This window comes from Notothenia rossii (assembly GCF_949606895.1).
Source record: "Notothenia rossii genome assembly, chromosome: 2".
Lineage (NCBI taxonomy): Eukaryota > Metazoa > Chordata > Actinopteri > Perciformes > Nototheniidae > Notothenia > Notothenia rossii.
The window spans coordinates 21,946,723-21,961,216 of NC_136904.1; the positions used below are offsets into that span (position 1 = coordinate 21,946,723).

The following is a 14,494-nucleotide window of genomic DNA, read 5'->3' on the forward strand; positions in this document are numbered from 1 at the left end:
GAAAAAACATATTAAATTCACTAAACTGGCTCTATGAAACATGACAAGAGCCTTTGCAATGTCCTTATTCATTCCTGGATTCAACCCATATTTACATACAGTACTGTTTAAAAAGATCAAATCAAACCACCATCTTTGCTTCATAACATACATCTAAAAAGTACAATAGAAAAAGATTACTAAAAAGGTGAAAGCATCTTACATCGTAAGAGATAAGAAAATGTCTTCTAAGAAAGGTGAGTTACTTACTCACTAGATCACACACTCATATTTTCTGTGTCTGAATTTCCATTTGTAAATGTATGCATATCTGATATATCTGTAAGTGTTTAAGTGATTATGTATATCTTGCTAAAGCAAGCTGATTGCATTGAATGAAACTACTGTAATTACACTAATTTTCCATATGACGCTGCTGTTTGTATGCAGGTCCCAATCTTTGCATGGATCAGTCGTGGCAGCAGATTTTTAAACTGATTTCACAGAAATAAATTGGTGTGGATACAAATGTTTGAGGTACTAAATCTCATAGTCAGATGAGGCTGGTGGATAAAATATTTAAGCAAGACCATTTATCATTAAATGTTTTGCTTCACTAACTAATAGACATTCTTTTGCTGCTATTCTCTCTCTCAGTCTCACAATTTCTCCGATGTCCAATTAAATCTCTTTCTTCTTCATTTCTCTGCTGCTCCCAGAGGGTTGTGTGGAGGACAATGCAACACAGCGTAAGCCTTCATTCCTCCTCTTACTTTCACCATGTCATATGTCTTGTGGTTTTTTAATCAACCTGCCCATAAAGCTCCGCTTCTTTACATTATTCAAAGTAGATATCGATTGCTTGTTTGTGACATGTCTGGCTGTTTATTTATTTGGTTGGATGTTTTGGGATGTTAAAATCAATCTAGTATAAAATTGAGCTACGCTGCTTAGGTCAATTTTTATAATCACTCTTATCTTATCTAAAACATTTTGGATTTTGCAGGATGGTGGTTAATTGCTTAGGACTCTTTTTTCCTCACATTAGGCACTTTCACACCAGAGTACTTTTCCCAGGAATAGTTCCGATAGTTCCTGGGATTTTGCGTTCACACCAAAAATATATCTGGAACTTTTTTCGGGAACCTTTTCACCCCTTTTAAGTCCCTGCTAAAGAGGTGGCACTTTCCTGGGGAGGAAAAGGTTCCAATTTCTGATTGGATGGGCGAATTGCAAACCACGCCCTGTAAAACTCAGAAAAAAGTTTTGTGAAGCCACCATTTGATTTGCTCGCATTATTAGCATTAGCATTAGCCCAGCGCACCAACAGAGAGAGACTAATTTATGGCAACACACAATTAAATGTGGGAGCGCTGGAGTGATGAGGAGGTGTCGGCGGACTTCGGGGGACTCTGGGACTTCGGGTGGCAGTATACGCCGTGAAGTTTTTTGCGGCCTGCCAGTGAACCTAAAGCAGAAGAAGAAGTGACGTCAGCGGCTTCATTTGCGTAATCCTCCCTCAGGGACTTATTCCGGTGTGAACGCGATCTACTAGTTAGTTCCGGAGCTAAAGAGTTCCGGGGAATTATGTTCCGGGAAATATTCCTGGGAAAAATACTTGGTGTGAAAGCGCCTCATGATAAGGTTGGAGTTTAAATCTCTACTCAAGTTTCACAAGTTTAAATTGAGCCTTTTTTCTCTTTGAGTTTACTTAAGCTTTAATTCTCACACCACTCAAAAACATGGAGACTTTGCAAATATGGCTTTGCAAATATGGCTGCGATCGGCATATCTTAACGTCTTAAAGGGGACCTATCAGGCAAAATGCACTTTTTGATTTCTTTTATACATAAATATGTGTCCCCGGTGTGTCAGGGAACTCACAAGGTGTCAGAAAATTCCTCCGTGCGTAAATCTCTAAAAACGGGGGTACAACGGCGCTGATCCAGATTTGCCATCCGATATGACGTAAATTATGTCATATCGGATGGCGAACCCACGGCACAATCAGAAACGTTGCTGTATCAGAAACAATTCACACCGTGTTTTGGACATAATAGTCTTTGTTTATATTAGCAAGCATCGCTAACACTCAGAGCTAAGCTGTACTGGAGAGAGCATGTGTAAGAAGCAGGATATAAAAAGTAACTCACCTTGTGGTAAACCCGCAAGAGAGAAAGCCTTTGAGCTCCATAGTGTTTCAGAAATAATCCTTGATCTAATAATCCTTGCGTTTCATCACCGCAGCATTTTAGACAGTATCTGCCAGGTCCCGCATGAGCCGGCATAAGCTCCGTCCCCTCTTATTTGTATTTTTTTCAGTTTAAAACAAAAAAAAGCTTTATACCCAGAATCAGCACTTTTGTTACAGGAAGAGAAATAGAGGGATATAGAATGTGTGTTTGGTTTTTTGACCAAAACACTTCATAGACATGTTTTTTATATGTTTTTATATATCTGAGACCTATGCTATTGCCTAAAAATAGCATGATAGGTGACCTTTAAAGCAGTAATTACCTAGTGAAGAATACTGAGTGTGTCTATAAGCTTTTTATCCCAGTGCATGCTGGGACCATCTTGAATTATGGCTGTGATGTAAACGTTAACAGAGTATGCTCTTTTGTTTTTGCCTGTTGTTTTGCATGGATGTTGGTTCATAGATGATCACTATAACTAAGTATGTTTTAAGGATTATGTTGAAGCACTATTATAAAGTTATTTTGCAGTTGTCTGTTCATCTATCAAACAATGTGCTAATATTTATGCACATGAAATCACAGGTCATCATTTCTGTGTACACTTACAATCTGCATGTTATTACAGGAACTGGGACCAAATTCTGCACACATTATGTGAGTGACAGAACGGTCAAATTGTGCAGTCAGTTGTGGGATTGTTCTGAAATTAACTGGTTTTAAAACAAATATTGAATGTCTTCAATGAGTTAAGCCAAGAAGCAAGAGGTTTAGTAAACATGACTGTATTCACATTAAGCACAGGTTTATAAATAATGAATTTCTCCTTTGTATTCAAGGGTATTTCTCTCAAAGCCCTTTGCAGCATGTCTGTCTGTTTTCGTGGGATTTGTGCTGACGTATCTCTAACAGCTGTCATTTGCATCTCAAATCAGAAGGGAATTAGATAAAGGTGCTAACATACTATCTAATCATCCTCCTTTTCCTGCTCATTGCTACACAATTTAAATCTGATGGCTCTGTTGTAAAGAGTCCTATTGGTGACAAATGTAAAAATGACTTTGCTTCATGTCGACAAAATATACTGTAAATACACAGATATTAGTACTGGTTTAAACAATGAACTCTGTTTTTTATGTTTGGCTTGGACTGTTTTGCTTTGCCTGTTATTTAATCGGAATAACTGGGCTATTCCCCCATACAACATAATCGACATTAATTGAATGATACTGTTTAATGTTTATTAATGGTATTTCCCTACAGGGTTTATAGATAAATGTGTCTTTGTATGGTGCCGATTTATCGCTGGGACTGAATGACCTTCTCCCTTTAATCTTAGAGTAAGAGAGAGCTGTTTCACTGTCCTTTTTAGACCCTCCAGAAAAACGCGGGCTAAAATCCTTGATTATGCGATTAAACATGCAGGGTTTTTATGTGATTTTACGCGGTGAAATTGCTAAATATGCGGAAAGTTGCAAAAAATTATAGATTTTTTTAAAATATTGGACACACACACACACACACACACACACACACACACACACACACACACACACACACACACACACACACACACACACACACACACACACACACACACACACACACACACACACACACACACACACACACACACACACACACACACACACACACACACACACACACACACACACACACACACACAATCTGACCAGCTTCAATCTTGTAGGCTGCTCACTTCGTTTCTTGTAGCCCTCGAAAGGGTTTTGGAGGTTGATGCCTCGGTGAACGTGAGTTGTTTGGCTTTCTAGTCCGCAGCAGAAAGCATTTTCAAATGTATCAAAGTGGATCGTCACCGTCGACTTTCTCTTACTGTATGCTCCAACACACAGTTGCACAGGGTGCAGAATAGTTTCCCCCCACTTTCGTGAAAAACATCGGGGTGCTGCTTTGCCCGGTCTTTAGCAGAAATGTTCGTCGGTAAATGAGATGGATAAGATTTGTTCATCTCGGTGTTTTCTCTCTCGTGTGAGTTCCACACGTTCACTCTACGGTGTTGTTTACCTTCTGTGATGCGCGAGGTGATGACGTCGCGTCATCATCATCACTACTTCACGTCAAGACGAGTTAACTTTTTTTTTTCTCAACTTTGTGTGGAAAAATGCGGGGATTATGCGGCCTTTTGATAAATATGCGGCCTTTTAAAAATCTGCGCCATTTTGCTGATTATGCGGTAAATTCTGCGATTGCAGAATCGCGTTTTTCTGGAGGGTCTACCTTTTATAGCATTGAAGATTCAGTTGTTGTTCTGTGACACAGTAGTTATATGCATAGTTTTGTGATCTACTACTTTTTTTTTTTTTTTAAATGGGAAAGGAAAAGGCTGTAAAAAACAAAGCCGCGAAAAACCTAAACTACCTGTTACTCCAGCGTACAAAAAAACACAAAACACTCGGAACTAGAGATCCTAAAACAGTAAAAGGAGGAAGTCCACGGACAACGTCTTCCGTCGTCAAGATTGGGAAAGAAAAACTCTTCTCCTCCAGCTTCTGCTTTTCAAGTCCCCAGCTGAACGTAATTAGGACACCTGGGGGAGGCGGAGCCAGGGGCGGACCAGGTGTGTCTGTGCAGCAGGGAGACAGAGAGACAAACAGGAGGGGAGCACGTAACACATGCTTCTGGCACAGCTGTATGATTTGTATTGTTGTACTGTTGTACAGTTGGTAGGTTCACCTCTGTAGTCAAAGCAAATATTTCTTGGAACTTATCAATTACCAGGAAGTTCATCTAGACTTACATGGTCCCAGTTGTATACATTTAACATGACTTTAGCGTTCCTCTACCGTTTGTTAGTTTATGACTAAAATACATGCAAAACTAAAAGAATGACCCTCAGCCATAGAGTAGTTGTACTATGTGTTTGGTTCCAATTAGCAATTGTTGACATGCGACCAGGGTAAAGTTTGATGTTGGACCTGGTAAATGTAATATTTGTTATGTATTTGTTTGTTGTTTACTTACATTAACATTTACTTGAAAGTACTGCTTTTCCTACAACCTCACAGGGTTGCTAGCATTCCTGGAGCTCTGTAGTTTTGTGACCTCTCGTACTCATCCTTCTGTTCATCACAGACTTTGTTTACGTTGAAGGTAAACAAATAAGATCAGTATAGTATCGGAGCAGATCCTCCACCATGTGTTCTACAGTCATATTTATATTCTGAGGGTGTTGAGAAGAGCTCCGTACCTTGAATGAACATCAGCATTTAGATTCTTCATTTATTTTGCCGATGATAAGCAGATGTCTGATGGCACAAAATACTTTGTTCTATGTCAGCTTAAACATTGCTGACAGAGCATTACTGTCAATTTCTCCATTACACAAATGCTTGCTGAAAAAGATTGATGGATGTCCAAAGGGGAAATTCATTATTGATTTATCTGACCGATTTATAAATATTTCGAGGCTCTCTAATGGGTTGTTTGTTTTTGAGCACTGTTGGAAAGAGGATGCAGTTGGAAAAAAAAAATATCTCTCATTAGCAGTGTCCGGGCCTTTCTCCACGCTCCATTAAACATTGTTTTAGCAGAGCGCCAGGGCCAGGAAACAATCTGGCAACGACCATTTTTCTCAAGAAGTGTAAAATAAATGATCAGGCTTTTATTTCTTCTATCAATCACAGTAATTCACTGTTGATGGACACCACCTATGTAAACTTAGTTATTGTAACCACACTACACTTAAGGGTGACATGGAGATTAAGGGAAACACACTTTGAATTTTAATTCATGGATGACAACTGAGCTGAACATCCCTCAGCTTCTGAACAAGAGTAGAAATCTCTATTCCCACATGAAAGTTTCTTCCTGCCAGAGCAATCAGTCATTGAGGAATCACTCCACCCAGTGCATTGCAGACAACTGCCAATTATGAACAATGGTATCAGGGCTACATTTATTAAATTCATGAGTCTTGCAATAAAATGATCAAGTTACAGCTATAATGAAATGTTGGCATGTACTGCAGATCTGTTCTCTATTCCTTCCATAGCCGCAATTTCTGTACAGATCAGCAGGCAAAAAAAGATCAAGTATAAGAACCAGTTAATATTACTGGCATGCAAATGCTGGGCATGCTGAGCTACTTTTTTAACAGCAATAACAACCACAGGGTAAGAGCGCTTGTAGGGTTTCTAAACTCAATATTATATTGTTCTCTCAAAGATCTTGGAGAAAATGAATAATATAATTTGTGGTGTGGGAAGTTAAATACATCTTAAAAATAATGACTATGGCGACACTTAACTGTTGGTGTTCCACATCACTTATTTGTACTTTGAGTGTGATAATTAGATCCAAACCTTCATGGGGTAGGCGATATGGAAGAGAACTTAACAGGTTAGAGCAAAATGGAAGCCAGAGATTGATTCAGCTTCAATGACAAAACCACACTGTAACTTATAGCACAAAGGTGTCTGTCTGTTACAGTAGGTGATTTTGGTGGCCATGGAAAGTAGGAGTATATGCTGTAAAAACGTTGTACACACAATGTTTTAATAAAGAAATGACTGTTCAGTGTTAATTACATTTGAAGGTGAGTTGAGGAACCTACAATCATTCCAACTCTTTATTGGGCTATTTAAAACATTAATTAAAAAGCTATTAATGGCGAGTTTAAAATAATAGGAGCGTGGGTTGCCTCAGTTTTCACCTCCATGGCTAAATTGAGGGCGATGAATTTATCGGTCCAGAGGTGATTCTGTCTGTCAGATGAGATGGAAATCTGACAGAGACTGATGTATAATCAGACATGCTCACTCAACAGAGACCTGTCGGAATCAGGATTAATGTATGTAGACAGACACAACAGATCAATGAGGCCACCTTCTCACCCTTGGTGTTAAAAACAGCTTCATCACTGTGTATCTATCACTACATCCCGCCCCGCTTCACTTCTCCATTGTTCATTTTGGAAAGTTTGTTCTTTTACATGTGTTTACTCCTCTCATCAAAAAGCCTTCTTAAGTGCTTTTTATGCTTTGCTAAATTAGGACCACACACCAACTAATGTATATATAAAAGTAAAATGTACTTCACGGTTATCGGGAATTCTGATGCTTCAATCTCTAAACATGTAATAGAGCGCAATTGTAGTTTGTAAGGAATAGCAACTCTACTCCGAGTCAGTCTTTTTCTGCTTAAAAGAATAAAGAGGGCTAGACATGTAATGTGGTACACAGCTGCTTTGAAGATATTCACAGTATGGTTTGTGCTGGAGAGTATAAGTTATGGCGTTTAATTATGGATATGTTTTGTTGTTTGGCAGTTTCATGTTCCTAAGCCTGGTTTCTTAGCAAGCTCAAATCCTGTGTTGCTCCTTCTTCTGGGATCTTTACAAATCTAACCTCACAAGTGAGCTGCATAATTTCATACAGACGACATCAACAGTGTTTGAAAGTTCCGACTGACATAACACAAAGACAGATATAAGATTCCCAGTCTCACTCGTTCAGACGTAATGAGCAGCAATTGAAGCCTTTCTCACGTAGTCGTCAAATACATGTCTAAAACCTAGCTGAGAAAATCCTGCCTGGAGTTATTAGATATGCATTACATTTATGCAACAGAGTTTCCCAAAATCCCTGCTATATAAATGCAATAGAAACATACAGCAGGTTATTTTATCTGTTGAGTGTTTGCAGGCTTCTTCAGGTTGCACTTAGAATTACAAGTAGAGGACTGTGCTGATTGTGTGTTTTATCATGAATTTAAAGCCGAACAATAATACTGGCAACCAAGAGAGAGGCGCTGGAGACATGCCATTATAACATTTCTTTTCGGCCTCTAAAATACACATAACACATCTTTCCCTTGTATCTTATTTAAATCTTTCTGTAATTAACATCCCGCTGTATATAAATGCCACAAGCACGGCCAGTATGCATTAGTATGCTGTGCACTGCTGTAGTATTTTCAGTGTGCTGGCCTGGAGACAATCAGATTTTCAAACCAATCACTAGACTCTGTCATGTAGCATTGAAGGGAAAGTTTTATGTAGAATTTGACAGAATCTTATCATCCCAGTTGCCATTAGTCAAAGCTGGTGCCTTCAAAGAAATTCAGACCCTGCAGGTTCTGGGCCTTCCCAACTCAACAAACACACAGCCTTGTAACCAGAAATAACATTAATTTCCCATAATAGGCTACATTTAGGCCCGGACTTGTCCTCTGAACCTGGCTGCTTCACCCTCTGAGCAGATTGTCAGTAGACGCTGCCAGAAAGCCCCAGCATGTTTACTGAAATCTGCCTCAGCTCTTGCCTCACTGCTCATCACAAGGCTGTTTAGCCCACCACTGTTTCCCAGAATGTAGGGTGGTTAGCGGGCCTCCCTAAAGGTAGAAGGTTTACCTTGCTTCAACACAGCAGAGCCTTTAGAGCTTAAATCGTCCTTGTGGGTTAGCAGGCAAGCTGAAATAAACCACAGTGTGTCCTAGGAAATCCTATTAAGTGCATTATTCAAAGCACTGAATCGCAAAATGCAGGGGCCATTGTGTTTGAGGTAAGCTAACCCAGTTGCTATGAGCACAACCAGGGACTGACCATTTTGTGCTACTTCCCTTTGGAGGTTTTCCTACTTTTTAGAATACATCATAAGCACACTTTGTAAATCCCTCAGTGCAGAGACTGGTTCACTCCACAAAACATTTAAGTGGCTCCTGTTTTTGTCCACGTGATCTAGAAACTAGAGCACTTATAGTGATCCCATAGTCCATCTTTGAATATTCATCAGGCTTACATAACTTTAAACTCTGATTAATGTTGACCGTTACAGCCATTCTTTCCAGCAGTAAACAGTATCTTCTCCATTTACTGAATCCACTGTTTCTGACGTGCATTTGGCTTGGTAGAAGTCGCAGATGATTTGTTTATGTGTTTGTTCTGCCTCTAACTAGCCCGGGGTTAATCAATAACATAGCAGCTGTAAATAATTAATCGATTTCCATTTCTGCTTTTCAATGTTCTACTGATGAATGGGTTTGAGACTTTTCCAGTATGCACTGGACATTTGCCAGTCAATGTAGGACTAACACATGAATACATTTGCATTTTGACATTTAAAGCCTTCTGACTGAGTTCAATGAAAAATCCAATTAACCCACACATGCAAGGGATTCAAACTAATGTATTCAATAACGTCTAGAAGTGTGGAAGTGACTATTTTTTATCATTAGTGGTTTAAGGTATACAATTGGTAACATTGGATACACTCCAATGCAATATAATGAACACTGCTGAATCATTATACTGATTTTAATCCTAAGCATATATTTAGATTGTTACGCATGCATTCATTTTGATACTTTTTACTGTATATATCAAAAGTCTGACCAAGTTTTCTTGTAAAGCTGCTTTAGTAACTTTACCTTACAGACAAGCATCTGTTTATAAAGCCTTTTCTCCCAAACGGTGTGTTTACCCTTGGGATGGGACACAAAACCAGCTGTGTATGAAACTTCCATCTGTGCTTACATTAGTCAGGTCACGGTTTGCTTAGCATGAATGTGGTGTACTAAAACTGCTCAGTACCCATATCATTTACTGCCATATAGTTTAATGAGTTGTGTCCATTGGGAAGGTAAAGAAAAAAACAATATATTATTTAGATTTAGCTAGCATCTTCACACAGATTTAATGAACAACAGTTTTGTTTATTTAATTCCCAATACATTATAATATAAAACACAATAATGAAATTAGACAACTTTGGTCTAGAGTCATGTGCACAAGAAAGGTCTAAAAGAGCATGCATGTGAAACTGAGGTGCTAGACATGCGTCTTTCAATTGCCTGTATTTCATCCGGTAACCTAATCGAGTAGTTGTCTCAGTGTTGACCCATCTGTTCTCCCTCTTTGATTTTCTGCCTGAATTATAAATCATTTACAGATTTAGAGTCCCTCAGCAGCAATTTCCTTCCAGCTCGTGCAAAAACTTCTAAATGGACAGGTGCTATAATGGATGCAGGTGTGTTTTCCCACAGCTATTTTCTGAGTAAGAACAAACACCATGAAACATATAAAGCAGAGATCTCAAAGACCTAGGTAGTAGCTGAAAGGCAAGCAAATGTTTTGTCCTCTATCTATAGAGGAATTTTATACGAATACAATTATCTGTAAACGATCCACAAGGAAAATATCTATCTAAAAATTATAATTTTTGCTGTTAAATGTTGTTCATACTTGTATAGGCTCAAGAGAGTGTCTTTGGCCATCCTAAACTCCTAGAGGCCTAGGTCTGTTTTCCGGTTATTTTTATTTTGAAATTCAGTTCCTGACGGACGCCAAAAAAGCCAGAGATTATGGAATTAAACCAATAAATAAAAGCAAGGATAATTGTGTGTTATTAGTGAGTAAATAACAATGTGTTATTTTGAAAAGAATAACAAATTAGAAGGAAAAAAAGATTTTAAAAATACAGATTTCAGTATTCTGAGGCTCTGAGCCCCATTTATTTTTCTCACAGACGGCAACAAAAGTCAGAAATTATACGATTTAAAATAAAAGCAATAATTGTGGCTTGATATTGAGTAAGAACATGTTTTTATGAACCACACAGCTTCCGGTCTTCTACGATCCGACCGGAGAAAAAGACGTGCTGCAGGCACGAAACACATTACCAGTTAAAATCGTTCTGTGTGACACGAAAAAAAGGGGATAATCGTGTTGGTGAACACGAATCAATAGATTACATTTTGTGACTATAACAAGAAATGCCATGAGACTGGGTTGAAGGGTCACAGTGACGTAGCGGTGTTCCTCACACACACTCACTCAGCCTTATCTTTTCTCAGCCGCGGCTCCGCGGATTTCTCAGCCTGAGACAGCGAGACACCGCAAAACTCAAGCTGAGTTCGGGCTAAGTTTCGCGCTGTCTCGCAGACCCCACGCAGTATCCAGGAAACGGCACCTGTAACCCAGCTCACACTGTCCGCTCCTCGAGCCTCAAAGGGCGGAGCAGCGGGCCCCGCAACGTCCCGCCTACAGGGCACTCAGACCCCACACAGCATTCTCCTCTGTTTTTCATTACTGGTGTAATTTTCTGGTTGCTAACGCCATTGTAACACATAATCACTGATGTTCCGGTAACGGTGGTGGACTCATTAGAACAGAGGGGGCGAACTGACCAACCAGAGCACACTGGGCTCATACTCTGTTTAGTACAGAGAGTGAATACACATACTATACAGAGATGCTGTATGAGAAACCAATGTGTTTTTGGAACATTGAACAATGTAAATCTATTCTAGTGGACCTCAACAATAGAATTATGATCAGTCGAAATGGCCATGACATGGGACCTTTTATACAATACAGCCAACTAAAAATGAATTTGTTGATTAGATTCCTCTCATGCATTTGTTGGTTTTCAATGTTTTTCTCCCATTAAAACTGCATCTATGAAGACCTATGTTCTAACTGAAAGGTCCTGATGACATAATTCTGCAATTATGGTCCAATATAAGCAATACCATTATGACTATATTGCACACACACACACACACACACACACACACACACACACACACACACACACACACACACACACACACACACACACACACACACACACACACACACACACACACACACACACACACACACACACACACACACACACACACACATGCAGTGCTGTTAAATTACAAAGGTTATTGTACAAAGCAGTTGTAATGGGTACCGGTTCTAAAATTGCATATTAATTCAACCTAATGCCTGTTGTTGAGAGTGAATCAACATAAACACACGCCTACACTAATTACTTCATTAGCTGTAGACATGATCAGAAAATATTGCATTAACTGGCTCACATGTTGTGAGCGCAAGAGAGTAGGCATTTATATTGCCTCAAAAGTATTTAGAAATTTGATTTAGACAAGTTTGCATTTCAATCCTTGTATCTGCATCAGTTTTAATAGGGTCCGTTATACCCTATAATGCCACATCACTTTGGGTAGATGCTCCATTAGGCACTTAAAATGGACCTCATGTGTAAAGTCCTGAGAAATGCTTTGATGCTGTATTATACTGCTTGAAACTCTGACTCCTTAGAAATCTCACGCTGACCGGAGCTCCACATCTGGTTGTGATCTCTGCTCTTGTGAATCTGAAACATCAAGGTCCAGTTATGTAGCTCCTGTTCGCGCCGTGACACTTCAGAAGCAGGGTTCCACTTTCCATCCCCTCCGCCTCGGAAAATCTAAGTGCAAAACACATTTCATATTCTCACAAGAGACTTTCAAGCTCTTCAGCTCTTTTACCTTGGCTCTCGCTGCTACCTTGCTCCTGTCATAGCATGAGCTAGTTATAATATCCTGCTTCTAAGCGCTGGTTAGAGGCAAGCATCTATCATCCCGGCCATCAGCTATGATTATTAGTGACTCCACAGAGAGAAACATTAAATCAGGGAGATAAAACCCCATTTCTTCTCAGATACAAACATCAAGGAGTCCCCTGCCTTTTAAAAAAGAAACCAAATTACAAAGAGACCAATAGTCCTTGCTGAAAAATAACACAGAATATAGATAGCTTTTTACCTTTTAAATGTTGCAGCCATACAGTCCAGCTCTGCAGATCGTATTTCTTCATCCCACAGGCTTTGAACCTACTCAAGGCTGTTGTTCACGTGTCCTCACTGACATTACACGCTGATCTACTCTGAGGTCACAGATATTCCTATCAAAAAGATTGGCCTTTACCCTTTAAGCTTGGGACATCCAGTACGAATGCTAAACAGCAATATGTTGCATGCTCTTCCCCGATAAGTCTTGCTAGAAATTATTCAACATTCAGTGCTTTATGATTTACTTTATAGAAATAGTATTATTTGATTATATGTGATAAACAGGTGCTAAGCAACTCAAGCAAACAAACCATAACTTCTAACACATTTAAATCAATACAACATTTAAATATTTGTTCAGGCCACCAGTGCCTTTATTGAAGTGATAGTGTTGAATCGGGAAGATAGAAGGAATGACATGCAATAAATCCTTATTGGTGATCAGAAGTTAATTAAGTCACATTGTTTTATTTGACTATTGAGTCAAAATCTTTTCAAACTCGAGAGTAAAACCCATACTAAAACACAAATACAGCTTCTAAGATTATAGGCACTGACCTCCAAACTCAGTAGCAGCAGGTATATTTACTGTGTCTAGTGTGAGTGAGAGTGACGGAACACATTAACTTTCTTCTGGTCTTCCGACACTGGCTTCCTCTGAAAATCGGTTTTGATTTAAATTGTATTTTCAGTATTTAAAACCCTTTCAGGGCTTTAAATCAACATGAGCCAGAACACACTGAGATCAAATTGTGTGGTTGTTCCATTATAGACTCAGATCAGTGGCCACTCAGATGTTTTTTATTTGAGCTTGTAGACAGGTGAAGGCTGATTTGTGCAACAGTCTTACAACTATGCTACAATATAACTACTTTGTCATCTGCTGTTCTAAATGTTATTGTTTTAAAACTTTTAAAGAAAACTATTACATTCCAAAGAGAACAAGAACATCAACAAAATATTTCCTTGTTTTCTTGTTTTCCTTCTTTATTATTACTTATTTCAAGATGCTGTATGAGTAATTTCATTTGAAGGACATGCTTCCCGTGCATGCCTTTGCTCTGCTTAATGCTTTCTTCTCAAACATAGTGAGTCATAGTGGATCACATTGCGTTTGTGGAATCGATTAAGATGTGTTCTATGGCAGACAATCACTGTAGTTAACAGAAGCTTAAGCAGTGAATATATTGTGCTTCAGTATGCTATAGCAACAGCATTCATATAAGATAGGACTTTTGATATGCCAAGACAAAAACCTATAAGTGATCATAACGAGAAGCTGGACTTTAAATAAGCATGCAAGTTCTGTCTGATTTGCTGTCTTGTATGTATAATCAAGTCCGCTTACTGCTAAGTGTAAAGCAGCTGGAGCTTTCTAGAGTCAAATGTATGGCTGTCATTTGTAGCTGAAGCCGTTGTATATGACCTGTGGAAGTCCTAATTAAAATGACTGGACCTACATTAACATGCTTAGTTGAAAGGGTGCCCCACGCGCTCGAATAGATCAACAAGCACTTGACCCCACCTCTAAGACTCCGGGATGGGCTGGGATGAAGCTGTGTAAGAATACATTAGATTCAGGCAGTAAACAAAAGAAAGGATGGAATATATTTAAATGGTAATACTGCGCTTGCATGTATTTTGTTTTCAGTCATTTCAGCTTTAGACTTTTTTTACATCAGACATTTTGACATGTCGTAGTAGGAAATGTACCGGTCT

At 39.0% G+C, this 14,494-nt stretch overlaps 1 protein-coding gene across 2 annotated transcripts in view; it reads left to right on the top strand.

Annotated features, from left to right (window-relative positions):
- The window catches only part of LOC307029459 (glypican-6-like), a 172,529-nt gene that overhangs the window by 138,184 nt on the left and 19,851 nt on the right, over positions 1 to 14,494 (top strand). Inside the window, exon 7 of one of the 2 annotated variants that reach the window (XM_079665490.1) lies at positions 699 to 728. The exons of the other annotated variant lie outside the window; for it this stretch is intronic. Within the exon in view, the coding sequence (XP_079521616.1) occupies positions 699 to 728 (30 nt within the window). The remainder of the gene's footprint in view (positions 1 to 698; positions 729 to 14,494) is intronic. 2 annotated transcript variants of the gene reach the window in all.